At 37.7% G+C, this 19,622-nt stretch overlaps 1 protein-coding gene across 2 annotated transcripts in view; it reads left to right on the top strand.

Moving 5' to 3' along the window:
* Positions 1 to 3,326: 3,326 nt before the first annotated feature.
* TBC1D22A (TBC1 domain family member 22A) overlaps positions 3,327 to 19,622 on the top strand; it is a 159,356-nt gene continuing 143,060 nt past the window's right edge. For both annotated transcript variants that reach the window (XM_027639754.1, XM_027639755.1), the window contains exons 1-4: positions 3,327 to 3,524; positions 5,906 to 5,962; positions 7,660 to 8,000; positions 8,756 to 8,935. In XM_027639754.1, the coding sequence (XP_027495555.1) occupies positions 3,463 to 3,524; positions 5,906 to 5,962; positions 7,660 to 8,000; positions 8,756 to 8,935 (640 nt within the window). In that variant the 5' untranslated portion in view covers positions 3,327 to 3,462. The remainder of the gene's footprint in view (positions 3,525 to 5,905; positions 5,963 to 7,659; positions 8,001 to 8,755; positions 8,936 to 19,622) is intronic.

The raw sequence follows: 19,622 nt of genomic DNA, 5'->3' as shown, positions 1-19,622 counted from the left end.
GAGAAGATATTTCTTAAAAAAAAAAAAAAAAGACAATTTGTAGATTCAGAAAAGCTCCGGACATCCATGTTTTATATTTTGCCCTATTCCATGTCCAATTTTTAGATAAAGTAATAGCTTTGCTATTTGTTGTGACTTCCCAAAAAAAAAAAAAAAAAAAGAAAAAAAAAGTGGTTCTGTGTCTGTTCCAAGAAGCTGCCTACTCCTAGTGACCTTAGAGAACTGGTGTTGCCTATTTCCTCATCAAGCTGCAGTACCAAGTAGGTTTTCTGGTATCTTTAAAATTCTCCCAGTATCTCAAGGTCTTTTAGCTTCAGGAAATATAAACTAATCCTCCAGTGATTTTGCTTTTCACCTTGCTCTGATAGCAAGTTGAATGTGAAATTCAGAAACTCATATGAATTATATCAGTTAAAGAAAGTGAGTTTCTATGTAACAATGAACAGAAGTGAATTATCATGGCTCAGTGCCAAAAAAACATTGATTTATTTCTGTTAGTGTTTGAAGTTTTGTCATGCTGTAATGCTATGTTTAAACCTTCACTGTATGTACAGGAGGCACAATAAGGTGGAATTTCAAGGAACTAGAAATATGTTTGAAAGAGGATCTGTTGCTTTTGCCAACAGGGAAGTCTTCTACCCAGTACTTCCACATACAAAGCGTCCTTCCTTCTCTGAGTCATTTAAGCCTTAACTACATATTGCATCAGACTCCTGGAAAAAGCATTTCCATACACTGGTCTGCTGGTGAACAATCACTTCTTGGACAAGGATTGCTGTTCCAGACTACGCCCAACAGACCATGTCAGTTGCTGTGTTGACAAAGACAAAAATAAAACTAAAAACCTTCACCTAAAATGCATGAAATGTAAACATGAGCACTGTCACTAATATATTAGTGATTGAAAACTTTTGAAAACTACTCACATTTATCAGTCTTCTAGAAGAAGAAACAAGACAATAACATTTACTCAAACCCAGCACATATTTATCTATTTATTTATTTATTTCTCTGTGTCACAGCCTTCTTTTACTGATATTGAATACAGAATGTGAGTGTGCATGATTCCATACATGTGCACTACCACTGTAAATGTATTTTGGCAATCTGCTTTTATTTTCAAAATCTTTTTCAATTCATGTGTAATAGGAAGGGCGACTTACAGATGAAAAGCTACAAAATGCTATGATGATGCCTTATCTTCAATGATGACTTTTCCTGGCCATTACTCTCTAATGTTGATTCCTTCTCTCTTTTTTCCTCTCCAATTTTGTGGAGAAAAATTGCACTATCCTGAAAGAGGTCTTGTTACTCTGTGATTTTCTGGACCATGTCTAACATCTTTGAATCCAGCTATGCCTATCCCTCTTCTTTAACATCCCTTTGCTCTTTCTTCCATGGTTCTACATGATTGCTTACCCCACTTATCTTATCCTGCCTCATACCTTTTTGTCCAAGAACAAAGTACTGCACACTCTGGGATTGTTTTCTACCCAAGATAAATAAATGTTGTCTTCCTCCCTCTGATTCTACCAGAGTTCTGATTTTGGGTTAGGTTGCAACTTCACTCCATTTGCTCAGTTTTACTTTAAAGAACCGTTTCTTCAGCAACATTACAATAAAGTACATGGATACAATAACTTAGTAGAAAGGCATGACCACGGACCAGACAGAAACAGTGACCAGCCACTGCAGAAAGCCTTGTGTGCTACTTTCAGAATCACTTCCACTAGTTTGATAAGGTGATAAAACTGTGCAGAAAATAATGCTTCAACGTAGAAGTCTCATTTCAATTAACTTTTTTCCCTTATTGATTAAAGCAAACAAAAATTGCATTTAGAAAATGTGGCCTTGCCAGTTTGTAGGGTGAGTTTAAACCACCCCTCGCAGCTGCGTCTATGTTGCAGCCTGTTGCTGACACAGCAGTGCAAGGATAAGCAGGAAAAAACACTCCCCAGCTTACACAACTTTATCAGCAAATCCTCCTGGTCTGAGTGCAGCTAAGTTAGCAGGGGAGTGCTGTTGTCAGCTTAGTTACTTATGTTTAGTATCAATCCATACTTTCTCATCTATCATCAGAAAGAGTTCTTTTCCCAAAATGCACTGTACCTGCACAGAAAAGTCTACCTGTGTAACCACAGCAGCACAGCTGTACCAGCAGAAGCTTTCCAGAACAGAGCTGAAAAGCAAATTGGTACCTGTCCACACAGCCCACCAGCTATGACACTAAACAAACATCTCAGTGTCTACTTTGTTCAAAACATTTCTAGTGCAAGCTACAATACTCCTACTTCTGATCAGCCAAGAGCATGGCTACATTTGTACATTTTAGAACATAGAGAAAATTCCTGAGCATCTTCAATAATATTTACCAGTTGTGCACAGTTATTTGATTCTGAAAAATGGTCAAGAAAAAAGAAAACAAAGGAGGGGGAAAAGGAAAAAAAAAGTTAAAAAAAGGGAGAAAAGGAAAAAAGAAAGATGTCCAGAAACCTCTCTGTAGCTCAATACATTATTTGACCATACTGGCAACAGACCTCCTCCTAACTAGCATATTTATCTATAAGTATCATTGAAATTACAGCTTTCGCCTGTGGACTGTGATCTAGAAAGGTCTATGAGACATTTTATTTTTTTCAGTTCTTAGAAGTAAAAATCCCAAAAGTAAATCCCACAGAGAACAGAAAACCCCTGTAACTCAGCACTCTTTTCTCAGGAGCCATACTCCAAAGAACAACATTAACCCATACCTATTTTGTTGGCGCAAGTGATGTATCCTTGGATCAGAATTGCTGAGAAATCTACAGACAAATAAACCCTCTGAGCCTCATATCATCCCAAAGCCATAAATGAAGTGGGTACAATGATTGGAGAACTTTAAAACAGAGAAAGGTTAAAGCCATCACCCAGTAACTGGCTCAATAATTGGAAATAATTGTAAAAGGTAAAGTGGAAAAAAAATATGATGGATTTTGTTATAAACTGATGTCCTCTTCCATTAAAGTTTCCTTCTACGGACGTAGCGAGTTTTGCATTTCTTTCTAAGGAGTACGCTGAAGAATTAGTCTGTATGGTTCAATCGAAAAGGATTAAAGTCCAAAAAGATTCATACTCAGAATGCCACGAAGTAACACTTGACTCGTGGGAACGCTTTGGAACCACGGAAACCGGGTGGGGGAACGGCCGAGCCGGGGACTGGGGCCGGGCCGGGGCCGCCACCGCCCGCCCCCCGCTCCTTCGCTGCGATTGGCCCGGCCGGGCCCACCCGGCAGCAATCTCACTTCTGATTGGATTAAACGTCCCGACCGCTCCGGGGGGCGAATGAGGAGCAGCGTTGTTTTCGCGTGCCAAGATGGCGGCGCTCAGTGCCGCTCCCGTGGAAGGCCATGGCGGGGAGTGAAGCCTGAGGCAGCGGGGCCGGGTCGGGGCCGCGGGTGCGGACGGGGATGAGGTGACGCCACCATGGCGAGCGACGGGGGCAGGAAACAGTTCTGGAAGCGGAGCGGCGCGAAGGTGCCGGGCAGGTAAGCGGCGCCGCGGGAAGGTCGGGGCCCAGGACGGCGGTGCCGGGCCGCGGGGGGCGGCGCTGCCCGGCCTCGGCAGTCCGGCATCGCTGCCTCCACAACACTGCGTTCTTGCTGCCCGGCTCAGCGGGACCCCGCAGTGTGTGTCCCCTGCACGAAACGTGCGCGGTCGGTCCCTGCTCGAACCGGGTGCCTTGTGAGCTCCTCGCCCGGAGCCTCCCGGCGCGGGCACCCCCGGGGGCCCGGGGGAGATGCTGGTGGTCTCAGTAAGGGTTAGTTATAACTTACATCAGAAATTGTTAACTAATTATCTGAATGTGGGCTCCTAGCCTGACATCGTGGTTAAAAGAGTCAGCGTGATTCCGGGGGTTGGTTCACCGGGAGATTTTGAGTGGGAGAATGTGTTTGGCTTTCGGCAGCGGTACAAGTCAGGATATTTTGAAACTTGATACAAGTTTTGATGTTTTTTAAATGCTTTACAGGAAACTGGATTTTCTGGGCGTAGAGACAACTTTTAGTTTCTGCTAGATATTTCCAGATATCATCAGTTTCTCGGCTTTCTTCCTGAAGTGTGAGCAGCAGACCAGTCGTTGTGTCCTTGCAAAGAACTAAAAGACACATTCTCTCATTCAAAGTTTTCCAGAGCATGCATCCCTAAAGCCTTCTGAACTCTCTTGACCATTATATCAGGCTGGGAATACATGTTCAGATGATAGTTTAGCGATAACATTCTCTGCTCTTATCCCTAAACTGTTCTCAGTTTTTCATGTTCTTTTTGTGAGAATGGAGTGTATTTGTGGTTCTCTGCACTTCGTACCGTTTACTTGAATTCAACAACACTGTCCTGCTCATCATTTACCTTTCTATGGTTTCAGTGACCCATAAGCCCTGACTGGAAGTGACTTTGTTTCTCTAGTTATAAAATACCTTTTTCAGTCTAACGTTGCTGTTCCTCTAAACCTTTTACTTTGTAACTTTGCTGAGTCCCTTGAGGGTAAAACATTTTTGACTCTATGAATAGAGGTTTATGAATAGTTGCAGTTAATTTGCAGGCAACTGTAGGCGTGTGGCACAACAAGGACACTGGGGAGAATGTGCTTTTGATTTTTATTTTTTTTAATGGCATGGAGAGGATTGTTGTTGCTTTATATTTGTTTAGATTTCCATTGTGGGTATTGATAGAGCAGTGTAAGGAAAAGGCAGATTTTTTGTGGAAATGGACAGTGACACTTGAGCCTCATGTGAAGTTAGAGCAAGAAGCACAGAGTCTTGACTGTGTAGAGTATGGAATACGGTTATGTGGAAAGGCTGGTGGTGGACTGACTTTTTTTTTCCATGGAATCACATAAAAATCATCAGAGTTTTTATAAACCACCAGTCTCAGTCACTACTAGGGCTAATTTCACTAGTGTTAATGCTGCCCTTTTCCTGTGAGTCAAAGCCTTTCTTAAAATTTGTTATGACTACAGTTTTTTTGGCTTGGTTCTATCTCAGGTTTACTAAGTTTGGACTTATTTATATTTCTGGTCTGGAGATTGTTCTTTATTTGTCAAGAGGCCATGTTTGTCTTTTATGTGGTTTTTGGTACAGGTTTAGGTAGATGCTAATGTTGCATATGATTTGCTTCTCTTACAATCGGAGTTTTGTAGTAATAATTGCTATTATGAAGCCACATGTAAATCTTGATGTGTTTTCTGTGGAGTATTTTACTTAAAGATGATTTTATAGCTGATAACTGGGAGATAATGAACTTTTAGTTTGTAGGGAGTTTTGTTTTTCACACGGTAACATGCTGTTTTATAATGTTAGACACTGTAGTGAATAAACCTATCTTTGGAAGCCTATTTGTTTCAAAGCATTTTTTAATACCTCTATGGCTTTTATTCTCTAACATGGCACCGTTTGCATTTTTCTTTGAATTTGTCATCCTTTTAGTAGTGGTTAAAAATTGTCTGTTTGGATTTTGGGTGACAAGGGTACACAGCAGATTAAATCTTTACAGATATTTCTTTGAGAATTAACTTTTTTTTGCAAGAGACAAATGAAGAAATGATGAATCAGAGAAGAGAATTTTAAAGCAATGTAGATTCTTATTGCAGAGTTAACTTATTTCTTGTTTTAATTCCTGCTCAGAAAAATAAGACAGACTGAGTTAGTGTAGCTCTCACAAAGAGCTCCTATTTGGCAAATCTGTGATTTTTGTTAAGTAACATTTTAGTATGCACATCAATTTCAGCCTCACTATTTTTGGTGATATGTGGAATTCTTTGAAACAGAAAACTGTTGGAATATTTTGGTTCTGTTTATTATTTACTATTTAATACACAGAAACCCTCCAAATATCTATTACTTTTGTGATAACTTTCTTTCTTTTCCTTTAGTATTCAACATGTGTATGGAGCTCAGCATCCACCTTTTGATCCATTATTGCATGGAACGTAAGTTAATCTATTATTTAAATATTCCAGGTATTTTGGATTTCCAGTTATTTTGTCATCTCTTTTTTTTTTTTTCCCTGTTGGCTATTAAGTTTGTTGTTAATCTTACTTTTTCAGTTTTAGTCATAATCTTGACTTCCCTGTTCTGACTTCTCTTTTGTGACTTCCTGATGCTTACCACATTGAGAGCAACAAATCAGCTCTTCAGCTCTTAACTAATGCAGATTGCCAACTTTTAGTATTTATTTGAAATGCCCTATACATGGGAAATTATGGTAAGGACAAAAAAAAGTGTTATAAGGACAAATATTGGTTTGGAAAAACCTTGTGCTTCCACTAGACTTTTTTTTAAGAGCTGTTTTAAAATGGTACAAGAAGTAAAAATTCTGGTTAATTTTCAGATAATACAAAGTTGAAGGCAGTTGAAATGTGTGATTTTGAGGGCTGAAGTAAAAGAAATGGGATTAATTCATTCAAAATACAGACTCATAAAGAGTAACAAAAACTAGAAGCTTATTGCTTGAAATGGCAGGATTGGAGAAAGACCTTGCTGTTTTAGACAGTGATGACAAGTTGGGTGAAAGAGTAAGTGTTACAGCACCTGTTAGGGAAGATATTCCCTGTAACACGTAACAGAAACTCTACTGATGTTGTGTGAGGACTCCATGAGAGCTTTTTCTGAGTTGCAATTCTGCCTGCCTTATCGTACCAGAAAAAATGATAAACTAACTCAGGTGGGAAGACAGGGATGGTCAGAAATATACTCAAGAACGGTACTGCCACAGTTCCATGCCATGTGTTCAGGATGACCCTGCTTGAGCAGGGAGGTTGGACCAAGATGACCCACTGTGGTCCCTTCCAACCTGACCCATTCTGTGAAAGCACAGTTAAGCTACTGGCAGTAACTTTTTTATTTTTTGAGAGCAGACTAAGAAACCCTCTGAATTTTATACCTTATTCACTGAATTCTGAATGGAGATGTGATTGCTCTGCATTATTTTCAGTGAGAACAAGTGCCAGGCGAGGGGGTGATATTGGTTCATATCTCACACTGCACGTTGATAGAGGGACAAAAGATTAGGAGCTGATCAGGGTCCGCTTAGACTAGTAAGTAGAGGAGATATTTTGCCTGTGGGAAGAGCAAAGTTCTGAAACAAATCCACGCTGGCATGCCTGAATGGGGAGGAATGATAGATTTAATAAGTTTAAGGTGAGGCTTGATTTGTTTATGACAGTGGTTGTATTGCATGACTGCTTATGATGACTTAGGAGTAGACCATGACTTGATTATGGCTCCTGTGCTGTTATACAGCAGTTGCATTGAAAGGGATAAAACCTCTACAGAAATTTATGAAGCAAGAGCAGTGCAATGTGTCCTGTCTCTTTTGTAAGCTATTCTAGTAGTAATCCTTTTATTTGACTTGAGGGTTGGTCTTTTTTTTTGTTGTTGTTTTCTTAGCACAAGGGAGGGAAAGATTTGTTCAGCTTCTATTCAAAGTGAAGAAGAGTCAGTTTTTACAGCCCTTGTTCTCAGACTTCTTCAACTGTGTGTTATCATGGATGGATGTAGCAGTAACATGAGTGGAGGGAGATAAATATTTTCTACCTATATAGTATCAAGTATGTATTTTGCTTTTTAGTCCTATCCATAACTTCATTACTAATTTTCTAAATATTGTTTATTTGGTTTTGAACAGCTTGGTAAAACCAGGTTCAAAGCCTCCTACAACTCCAGTGAAACTGAAGAAAGTCAGCACCTTCCAAGAATTTGAGAGTAACACAAGTGATGCCTGGGATCTTGGGGATGATGATGATGAACTGTTAGCAATAGCTGCTGAAAACTTAAATACAGAAGTGGTCATGGAAACAGCTCACAAAGTAATTCAGAATCACAGCAAGCTACAAGAACAGCATAAATTTCAGGAAGAACATCTACAGGAAGAAAAACAAGAGGAATTTGCACAGCTGACTTCAGTTGCATGTGGTGATAATAGGCTTGTTAAATCAGTCAGTGAAGGTCATACAGCGAGTGCATCAGGTATATTAAAAAGTGAAAAAGATGTTGAAAGTTAAATGAAGAGAACTATAATATTTGCCCTGTAAAACAATAGCCACTTCCCAACATTTTCTTAATACCACAGGAGAATACTGTTTATTAACATTGATTTGACTGCATGCCATACTAAAACTTAATGTATGTGTGTGAGAAGTACATGTGTGAGGCAAGAATAATTAAACTTCCTTTGTTTTCAGCCTTAATAACTCTTCAGCTTTAGAAGGAACTTCCACTACTGAATGTATTTTATTGGTTGGATGCACCAAGATGTATGCAATTAATAGTAATGCTAATGTGAAAAATTCTTATTAAAGTAGTATCGTATAAAATATATTAAAAAATTGGAGAAAATCATGCATGTGGACTGGGAAATTCACTCTTGTGATCTGGTCCGTGGTTTACGTATAAGCTTTAAAGTAACCAATTGCAGTGATTTCTCAGTTTGTTTTTTTTCTCAATTTGTTTTTTTAAAGAATGGCAAGGGGAATATGAGCAGCTTTCGGTAACACAGAGATTTTAGAAACCCATTAACCTTGATGTTAGTATGATCTCTCATTGATGTGTTTTAACTGTGGAATACTGCTTGGAAGAGGAATGCTGCTTCTGCTATATCAAAGTAATTCGAAGTCCAAACTTATGCTGTACTTGATTTTGCATTTTTCAAAAACAGAATTCTAGTGATTAGTAGCTTTCTTACTAGCTGAGGCTAACTGCTAGCTGCTTCTTTTTCCCCTCAGATAATGCAAGTGAAAATTCTTCCATGCAGAGATCACAGTCACTTCCACAAACGTCCACACCTCCCTTGGTGAGTGGAATGGGAGACTACAACACCTCAGTTACTCCTGCATTAACTGAAAGAGAAGCATCCCGATTAGACAAATTTAAGCAGCTACTTGCTGGCCCCAATACAGATCTTGGTGAGTGTTTCTTATAGGAGCTAAGAAATACATCTAAATTAATTAATGTAATTAATACATCTTAAGCTATAGAATTTTCCTGTTTGATGTGTTGTCTGCCTGACAGTTTGGTTAGGATCTAATCCTTTCAACATTTAGAATTGATCTGACAAAAGAAAGACAGAATAAAATTGAAAACTTCTAGTATTCACACTTTAATAAGTGATTTGTGTACATCCTTCTAATATGTAGGATGTTTGATGGCTTCTTGTTCTTTCTCAAATTATTTCTTCCTACTAGACTAATCTCTGGAGAAAAAAACCCAAAGTATAATTAGCTATGTGTATTGTTAATGCCTGATAATGGAACAGCATGGAGTAAAAGAGTGATCTTCATGCTTAGAAATAAATAGAAATGTGAGAGACGATGAGGCGTGTAAGTATTGCTGCTTGTCTACTCAGTGAGCATTCTTCATGTTCACAGGCTGATACAGTAGTTCTGTGTCTCATCTGTGAGTGCTGACAACATGCTAATGTGAAAACAAATGTATTGTCAGATAACTTGACTGTTCCCTTTGTGCACTGGATTTTAGCTGCAGAATAGTCAATACAAGTGCTGAGAGGGTATCACAGAATCAAATGGCTTTGTATCCCAAGTGAAAATCTGGAGTAAGTAGAATTAGTGCACTGTGTTTGGAGAACTTTGTGATTAGAAGGAGAAGTTTATGGCAAAATAATTAATACAGAAAATGTCTTTGAGGTAGACCATTCTGGAAGATATCTGCAGGATATCTACTGCAGAAGGAAGTAGAAATTGCATGTTTGCAGGTCTTGAATTGATGTCTCCTGCTCAGTAGTTGTCCTGGTACTTCTCCAGTGTGATACAGTCCAAGTTGTGGCCTTTTTTTTTCTTTTTGTGCTGTGTCTTATTGTGAGATTGATGCCAGCAAAGTACAACTGTGGAAATAATCTGAACTGGACGAGACTTCAGTGGGTTAACACTTCAGTGGGTTATAGGACATTCTTATGAAATGCAACTGTGAATAAAGTGAAGTGTTAAAGCATTACATATTTTTCATAAACTCAAAAATGATAATCAAATATCACTTTTTCTCCCTTTGATCTAACAGATGTTATGAGTTATGTGACTGTGACTGAGATGAAAACTCATAGTTTTTAAGAATGTTGTAATGGTAAAAATCTTTGTTACATAAGGTTACAAAGTCAGAAGACAGAGTTTAGTTTAAAACTATCCATTTTGCTTGTGCTGTCTAATTAGTTGGGAATGCTTTCCTGGTAAATCAGATTTATGGATTAAAGTAAAATAATTTTGCAAGAAAATTTCCACTCTTAGTATAGTGCAATCACCCTGCCGATGGCGAGCTTAGTCGGTGTTATTTAAACAAACTGTGTTTTTCTTCCCTATTGAACTTTATAAATCTCACACTGAAATATAGGATATGAAATTTGAGTACGTTTGCTTGATATTAAAATGTGAAAAATATTTAGTAAGCTCTCAGTATTATTTCCTGTACAAATCATTAAATAATACCTTTTCTAGGTCTGTTTTTAGGAAGCTTGTTCTTTCTTTTGCTGTGCAAAGTAATCAGTACAGAATTTGAAGTTGTGTGAGTAGAATTTGAAACCAGGTTTTGACTTTTTTGATGCAAATAATTTTACTTTTGTATCTGGAATATATCCAGTAGCCTGCATATATATATGATTTTTCTTAGTGAAAGAAATAAATTTTATTGATGGCATGCAAACTCTTGAATATGAAGCTATTAGGAGTAGATCATATATGATAGTAGTGCTTGGACAACATTATTGGTATATATTAGGGAAAGTGTCTATGCATGTATACATGCAAATATGTATATGCATTTTAAATGTGTGCATTTTTGGAAGATGCTTAGTTTAGCTCTGTGCTACAATGAAGACTGTATTTAAGAAGAATTCTTGATTTATAATGACAACAGTAGACTGGGAAACTGTTGTGCATTATATGTGGTGTTTTTTTCATTTCTTGTTGGAGCGTTTGTTTTTTTTTTTTCCTGTTTTTCTTCAGAGCAATACTGAAAATGGACTAAGGTAGAACTAGGCAACAGGCTCCAGGCTAAAATTGGTACTGAATAATGTGGGGTCAGATAGCCATTCTGTTGCAACTGGCTTATTCTGTTTGTGTGTGTGTGATGCTGTGGTGTTTGTGGGTCTGTGTTGTGTTAGATCCGCAGAGAGTTGGGTTTTGTTTGTCATGATGAATTGAATTAGTAAGACTTGGAGAAATTTTTGCAAATGTTTCTGTTCATTTCTGCAAGTATTAGTATTTGTTTTGCTTAGAAGTAAGAGAAGTAAAATATTTCTTTTACCTTTGTTTCCTTGATATAGTTTTGCATATTGTTGGAATAGATTATGTTACAAGTCCTTTCAGAGCAATATAAAATAATCTGTGGAACTGTGACCATGTCATGCACATTTTCAACTCGAGATTTTTCGCTCATTATAATGTAAGAAATCAGCTTTAACTATGAACACAAAGTAATATAAATGACCTTGAAATCTGTTCGGTCACATTTGAATAATCATTATCCTATGAAGACAGTGTAAAATACAATGTTAGTCTTGTATGTCAACTAAAGGTTGTGAAAGAATGTGTTCTTTCACAAGAAAACTCTCAAAACGTGGACTATGTGTATAAATTTGAAAGTGAAGATTATTTTAGCCACCAACAGATTTTGAAGTTGGGTTTGGTCCACAGATTGGATGTTGTGAACTTGTAGAAATAGGTAGGTTCTATCAACCCCATCAAATAATATACCAGGTATAGACTGTAATTGGGATATGAATCTACTGGTAAATATTACATAAATACATAATGACAGAGTCATTCTCAAAGTTTCAATGTACAGTTTTATCCAGCAGGTGGTTACATACACAAATGGTTATTAGAGCGAGGCATTATCTGAGAACATGAACTAGGAAAGGAATTGGAAAAAACACCCCAAAACTCTCAGAATATAAAATAATTAATTTTTAGGTTATTTTACTCTTATTTATGAATAAAGAGCCTATTTCCATGGCTCAAAAGTGCCCTTAATTAATTTTTAATATTTTGTAGAGCTGAACTAATCAACTCATGCTTATGATTTATAATTGTCCTAGTAATTGTTCTGAGTCTTTCTTTAAGACCTCCCAAGACACTTCTGTGTCCTGCAGGCATTTTTGTTGTTTGTATGATAAATACATGCAAATAACATGCCTTACTTCCATTTGGCACTTCTTATTTGACTATTGCTGTGTTATTACCTATGTTATAAATGGGGACAGAATAATGTGAATTAGATCTCAAGGGCAGTTAGCTGTATGAAAAAAACCCTATTCCTATAGAAATGTTACTTCTAGGTATATGTTTTGTGCTGCAAGAGAGAGGTATTCAATGGCCCTAACAATTTACCTTCAAGTAGTAGTATAATGCAAAGCATGGGGAGATAGTCTCATAAAGTTAAAGTTACAGAATGAAAATTGCTAAAAAAGTAGAATAATGTTACTGCAAGAAATGTGGGCTGGTGGAAGGAGCCTGTTGTAACAAGCAGTTTTGGTTGGTGAGGGACTTGAGGACTGACCCCTGTCAATTAGCTCACACTGAGGTGTACTGAATGCAAATTCAGGAAGCAGGATAGGACTGTTGGTACTATTGCTGGTTTTAGTAGACAGCTGCAGAGTGGACTGCAGGGTCTGTGTGTCTGTGTAGCCTCCCACTCCTGGTACTGCGTGCCAGGTTATTCAGAAGGAACAATTTGCAGCTGGTTTTGTGCAACCAGCCCGTGCTTATGCTTGACTTGCAGTCAAGATACAGACTTGCTTAATTTCACACCTTGTCCTTCCTTGCAGTGGAGCTTCTGTCACTGAGTGAAGGTGAGATTGCAGAATCTTTTGCGAACAGTTGGTTGCTTTAAGAGGAGGGGATGGAACTGTAACAAAGCAGCATAGGGAGACTGTCTCTGGGAAGAAATTTCTTTCCTTCAACAGACACTTTGTACATATTAGAGGAACAGTATTTCTGTGTCTGTCAGGTTTCCAATTAAAGTTCAATTCTATTAAATTTGTTAAACTTGTGCTTTTAAGTAGTCTTGCACAATATTTTGGGGAGCTGTTTAAGTGTGTAAACAGTGTAAGCAGATTATGTTTATAAAATCAGATGACAAAAACAAACAAGTTATCACATAGTTGCAGCCTCAGCATAGCAGTTGTATGATGGGTGTTTTAATATCAATTTAAAAATTAGCCTATTAAAACACTTCCTTAATTCCTTCTTTATCTTAAAATCAACTAATTTTCTGATTTTTTTACACTGTATGTCTAATGAGTATGTAATTGGATGTCAGAAACAAGCAACAACCAACAGTGAGCTTGGTGTACTGTGTTTTTCTGATTTAATAAAGCTTCACAATGTTGTAATGCTACTGTTATGCAACATAAAACACGTATATCACTTTTTTTTAGAGTCAAACCAACTAATTTCTTAAGTTGTAAAGCTGTTTTGCTTGTTAAGGTCACTTTTCTTTCTACTTAGTTATGACATACTCCAAGTTGAACAAAATAACATATGGAAGTTTTAGCATACTACTTTGATAAAAATAATAGAAGACCCTCTAAAAGCATCCATGGAAATGATAAGGCGTTCCCATCTTAAATTTATTGATATTGTTGTGTCCTATGTTCACATTTAACAGCGCTTTTCATTGCATTTTTTAAACCTCATCAATTTCTTTTCCTCATTGTAACGAAATCTCAAAAAAGAGATTTCATAGAGTACCAGTAGCTGCTGAGTCTTGTGCTCTCCTAGTTCTTTGCTATACAATTAGTAGATTGCTGTGAAGTCTTACAGAACATATAAAGAATAGCCAAATTCTTGATTAATCTGATGGCAGAAAATAATGACATAGTTTTACAGGAATTAAAAATGGTATTATCTCAGATTATCTCATAACAATAACTAGTTTCCTGTGTGTACTATAATAAAAGAATTTTAGGATGGTTCTCCAGAAATTAAATTCAGAAAGAAAACTTCTCATCAGAGTGGTCATCTGTATTGTTGCAGCAACTTGAAAAGTAGGATTTTCCTATTTGTGCTCACATCCATTCTAGTTTTATATTAAACCTGATTTAACAAAGTAATTACCTTTAATTTAGGGCTCATAAATACAGTGTTCTGTAACAACAATCTGTTATGTCCTTTAAAATTGCTTGCCAAACTGATGCTGGTGAAAAATTTCAATAACTTTACGAAATGCATTAATTGAATTGCACTTAATTTTGTTCCCAACTTCATTAATTTATCTGCACTGAGCTACATAGTGATTTATCTCTATACTCCTGGTTCACCTGTATAATTTAGAACTTTATTGCCCCTTGCAGCCTGGAACCACTTGTAGTTGATCATGTTAGTGCTTATTCTTCTTTCAGTTTGTTGATATATAGTATAAAGTGAATGTGTGTCCTGCTGCTGCTTCATGTGGTGTGACGTTAGTTCTATCTATCTTTTCAAGTCATGATGACTGTATTTCAACCATAATGGACAACTGCTCTGGAGATGTTTGCATGTTTGCAGTTAACTGACAGAAACTTGTATGGATTAGAGGTTATGGGCTTGCCTTTTACAGGAATTTGATATAATAGAACCTAAGGTATAGCTGAACTGAAATGATATTCCCAGTGCAACCACTGGAGTAATGACTCATAATTAAAACAGTAAGAGCTACAATTTTTTAAAAAACATTCAGAATAGGGTTTAAAAGCTTTTCCCTTAGTTTTACTTGGAAAGTTTGTTAGAGACTGTTTGAATGGCATTACAGTTGATGATGCACAGACATTGAATGTTTTGGGAGAACTGTGAAAAACTATAATGCCACTTAACACTCTGCTAGCATAGTTATTCTCCATTACTTACCATCATTTCCATCGTTGGCTTCACTTGTTGTAGGTCTTTCTTAGCAGTTTTATTAATCTTCCTTTTTCCCTTAGTGTTTCTAATCTTATGTTCACTTGCTTTTCTTTACCTTCTAACACCAACCTCATCTATTTATGCTTCTCTGAGTTTTGATGTGAAATAACGGACAAGATGTACTTTTCTGTTCTTTTCTACCAAAGGTTCTGAAAAGGATCTTCCCCTCTTTTTACAGCAGTGGATTGGACTTTATTTCCTGTTTCTGCATGCATTCAGTGTAACGCTTTGTTCCATTGAGAAGATTAAAGGCAGTGTTTGATTTAAAAAAAAAAAAAAATTAATGAAGTGCCTAACAGAGCTATTATTCATTTTGAAAACCAGTTGCTGTGGTTGCCATAGTAATAACAAGCCCTCTATTAAAGCTATTTTCTATATGTGCTGCCTGTATTATAACATGCTGTTGGGGGAGCTGCAGTTCTGTGCATCTGTGCTCTTGAAAGAACTTTCCAGCTTTATATAGTTAAAATATCCAGGGAATTTATGTTATAGGAACATAAAACATGTAAATCTAGTTTATCACATCTGTCGTGGAGTTGTTCATGCAGGCCATCACTTCATGTAGCCATTTACAGTGATCTCAATGAAATAACAGCTGTATCAGAAATGAATAATACATACAGAGAAATTTTGAACTCCTCTAATGTTTCTTGACATATTTTTTATTTGTTTGTAATGGAGAGAATTATAAGCTTGTAGTTCCAAGAAAAATACTTATAGACTTGGTTGTTTGCCCTAATGTATTTTAGGCGTACTGGTTAATAGCTCTAGTAATTGCTCGTGGGGTTAAAAGGCTGGTAAATTAATGTTTTCTTTGTAAAATGCCCCATGAAATATTTATGAAATATGAGGAATCTTTAAATCTACTGCAGTAAAATGATACCGCCCTAAGATTTCTGTTAGAATAATTTCTTTAAACTTTTTTTTCTTCAGAGAGGAAACGTATATCTAAATGTATTGTAGTAAACTAGATAAAAGAAATTTTTCCAAAATTAAATTAATTGTATCAATTTTAAGCAATTTCCTACCACATTATGCCTTCATAATAAGATATCGTAACCAAACAATGTTTCTGTGAAAAGTAACTACTGTCTCCCAAGCAAAAGTGATAGTTGGTAGCGCTAGCAAATTGAGTTACTTTTTGTCTAAAATCTAGGGGGATTTGTACAGATTTTCATACTCATTGGTCACAGAATTATATCAAATAATAAGACAACTGAAAGACAGAGTAACAATTGAGGTTCAAACTGTTTCTTCAGAAAGTATCCTTTCAGTCTGGGACAGAGTTTATAGACAGGATTTTACAAATACTGTTTTTGGATCTGCCTAATTTCAATTTGTTCTGTGCTCACATTTTTAACAAGTGGTCATGTCTGTAATTAGAGTGTTTTACAACTGCCCATTTTCAAAATAATTTTTCTGGAATTTTAAGAAAATATTAGTTGTAGTGAAGTGAAGATATTTTTGCAGTGCTATTTTGATTGAAAGTGTGTGTATGATTTGTAGGTGTTATTAAAACTTTTTTGTAGAAATCCTGTGCTTGGGAGCATGTTCTCCAGCTCATAACTAGGATGTCTAATGCCTTGGGAAATCTACAAGGGAAGGAATTACTCTAATAACAATAAATTGAAATTATGCTTTGACTAGGGAGAATGTAATACTTCAGCCACTGACAAATAGTTTAATGATTAATTAGGTAATCAATAGAGGTCAAGTTTCAAATATAAGTACAAGCACATTTCCTTGCTATTCTTAATGTCTTGGTTGAGGATGAATTTTTTCTGACACCTCAGTTTAAAGCATTGCAAACTGTGAGGTAGACATACCTAGTCAAGTGCGTTTTTACAAGACAGCAGTTTCCAAGTGTGAAACTTTCTCATCTGTACTTCCATGCTACTGCATTCTATGCAATAGAAGTTGATAAACTTACTGTGTGGTTGGAGTCTATCTGTACCCTACAGAGCAGAAATGTGGTACCTTTAGATTTGTTTCTTATTTTCCTCTAGTTTCATTCTTTCCTACTTGCTTTTATTAAAAACAAAATCGAACAGTCTAATAGCCAAGGTCTAATTTGGGGAAAAAAGGATGTGTCCATGACATTGTGAGTATAGATGCCGTGAGTATTAAAAAAAACGCAAACAACAAACCAAACAAATAAATAGCCCCAAACAGAACTCTCAAATAAACAAGTTATTTTTGGCATCTCTTTCCATTAGCTACCATTCATCCTTTAATTTTGTGAATCCATGAGAATAATGACACATATTAAGGGGAGGAAGGCAAAAAATTTTCAGATGAGGAAGGAAATGAAAACTTGCTGGTGGACAGGTTGAAGAGAACAGATTCCCCATGTAGAAAACTGACAGAAGTTAGAAAAGTAGTGCTTGGTTTTCCAGTCTGCTTCTCTCTCTCTGCCTCCTCTTTGTGAAGATCTGACATCTGTGGATGTAGGTGAGAACTCTTCAGTCTCTTTGAAACTCTGAGATGGGTTCCAGGTTTTGAACTTCTCTGACAGTAGGAGCCACATGGGGTTGGTGGCAGCTTTTAAGGCCTGACACTCAGGCAACAACTTTCTTGGTTGCCCGGAAGGATTGAGCATTGGATGTTGTGTGAGCTTACATCTTGTCCTGATTCTTATCATGTTAAGGCTGTTTTATAACAGCAGAATATTATACCTGTTTTCTAACAATCTTGTATCAAGTGTCTCATTTACTTCTGTTTCTTGGACAGAAGGTTTTTAGAGGTGTATTCAAATAGTTTTTTCTTTGTGTGACATCTTTGTGGACTTACTTGCTCTTAAACTCCTGATTTCTGTCAGGCATTTCATATGTTTTTGTAGCTCTTGTGCTCTAAACAAATTAATTTCTGTTTGTTCCCTTGAGCATGCTGTGTGCTATGTATTGGCTCAATGTGAAACTTAAAAAAGTTTTTATCATGTGTTATGTGGAGAAAATTCAGCCTCAAATGGATTTTCTATTGCAAGGTACTGTAAAATGTGCATGTACTTAGCACTTCTTGGTGGGAAAGTTAAATATTCAGTAGGAAACATGGGCGGAAAAGGGAAAAATGAGGTGTTTAAAAGAAAAGCTAAAGAAAATTGGATAAAAAACATTTTGATATTGTTGCAGCTTACAGGCTAGAACTTAGACAAACGGTGGAAGCAGGGACAAGTATCCTGGGAAGAGTATAGGAATACTGCCTTGTTGTGTAAGGTTGAGGTCAGGAAGGCCAAAGCTTGGCTGGAGCTGGACTTGGCAAGAAGTGCAAAGAAGGGCTCCTACAGGTATGTCACTCAGAAAAGAAAAGTCAAAGAAAGCAAACCCCCCCTTATGAACAAAACTGGCAAACCAGTCTTGCCAGATGAAGAGGAGGCTGAGGTAATTAACAGAATTTCTGACTCGGTCTTCACTGGCAACCTCTCTTCCCACGCTTCCTGAGTGGATGGACTGCAAGACAGGGACTGGGGGAGCAAAGTGCCTCATACTGTAAGAAAATCATAGAATCATATAAGTTGAAAAAGATCTTTAAGATCATTGAGTTCAACTGCACCATTAAACCATGTCCCCAAGCGTGACATCTGCATTTCTTTTAAATACGTCCAAGGATGATGATTCAACCGCTTCCCTGGACAGCATGTCCCAGTGCTTGACAACCCTTTTGGTGAAGAAAATTCTCCTCATATCCAATCTAAACTTTCCGTGGTACAACTCGAGGCCTTTTCCTCTTGCCCTATTACTTGGGAGAAGAGACTGATGCCCACCTGGCTACAACCTCCTGTCAGGTAGTTATAGAGAGCGATAAGGTCCCCGCCTCCTACCCCCCCCAACCCTCCTTTTCTCCAGGCTCAATACCCCTAGCTCCCTCAAGCTGTTCCTCATAAGGCTTGTGCTCCAGACCCTTAACCAACTCTGTTGCCTTCTCTGGACCTGCTCCAACACCTCAACGACTTTCTTGTTGTGAGGGGCCCAGAACTAAACATGGGATTTGAGGTGCAGCCTCACCAGTGCCGAGTACAGAGGGACAGTCACTTCCCTGGTGCTGCTGGCCACACTATTGCTGATACAAACCAGGATGCCATTGACCTTCTTGGCTGCCTGGGCACACTGCTGGCTCATGTTCAACTGGCTGTCAGCAAGGCAGCTTTCCAGCCATTCTTCCTCAAGCCTGTGCTATTGCCTAGGCTTGTGTTGTGTCCACCTGGGGAAGCTGAACATACATAAGTCTATGGGACCTGATGAGGTATATTCTAGTCCTGAGGGAATTAGCTGATGTCATTGCCAAACCACTCTCCAATGATATTTAAAAAGTCATGGCAGACCCTGGTGACTGGAAAAAGGGAAACGTTGCACCAATTTTTAAAAAGAGTAGAAAGGAGGACCCTGGGAACTACCAATCTGTCAGCCTCACCCCTGTACCTGGGCAGATCATGGAACAGACCCTCCTAGAAGCTCTGTGAAGGCATGTGCAGGACAGTGAGGTGATTTGGAACAGCTAGCATGGGTGCACCCACGGCAAGTCCTTCCTGAGCAATCTTGTGGCTTTCTGCAATGGAGTGATTACATCAGTAGACAACAGAAGGCTGCAGATGTCATGTATTTGAACTTCTCTAAAGCCTTTGACATGGTGCCCCACAAAATCCTTCTATAAATTGGAGAGAGGTGGACTCCTGGTTGAATGATCACACCCAGAAAGTAGTAGTCAATGG

The sequence above is a fragment of the Corapipo altera genome, unplaced genomic scaffold (genome assembly GCF_003945725.1).
Source record: "Corapipo altera isolate COAL_440 unplaced genomic scaffold, ASM394572v1 1b, whole genome shotgun sequence".
NCBI lineage: Eukaryota > Metazoa > Chordata > Aves > Passeriformes > Pipridae > Corapipo > Corapipo altera.
This window is presented reverse-complemented; position numbering and strand designations above follow the sequence as displayed.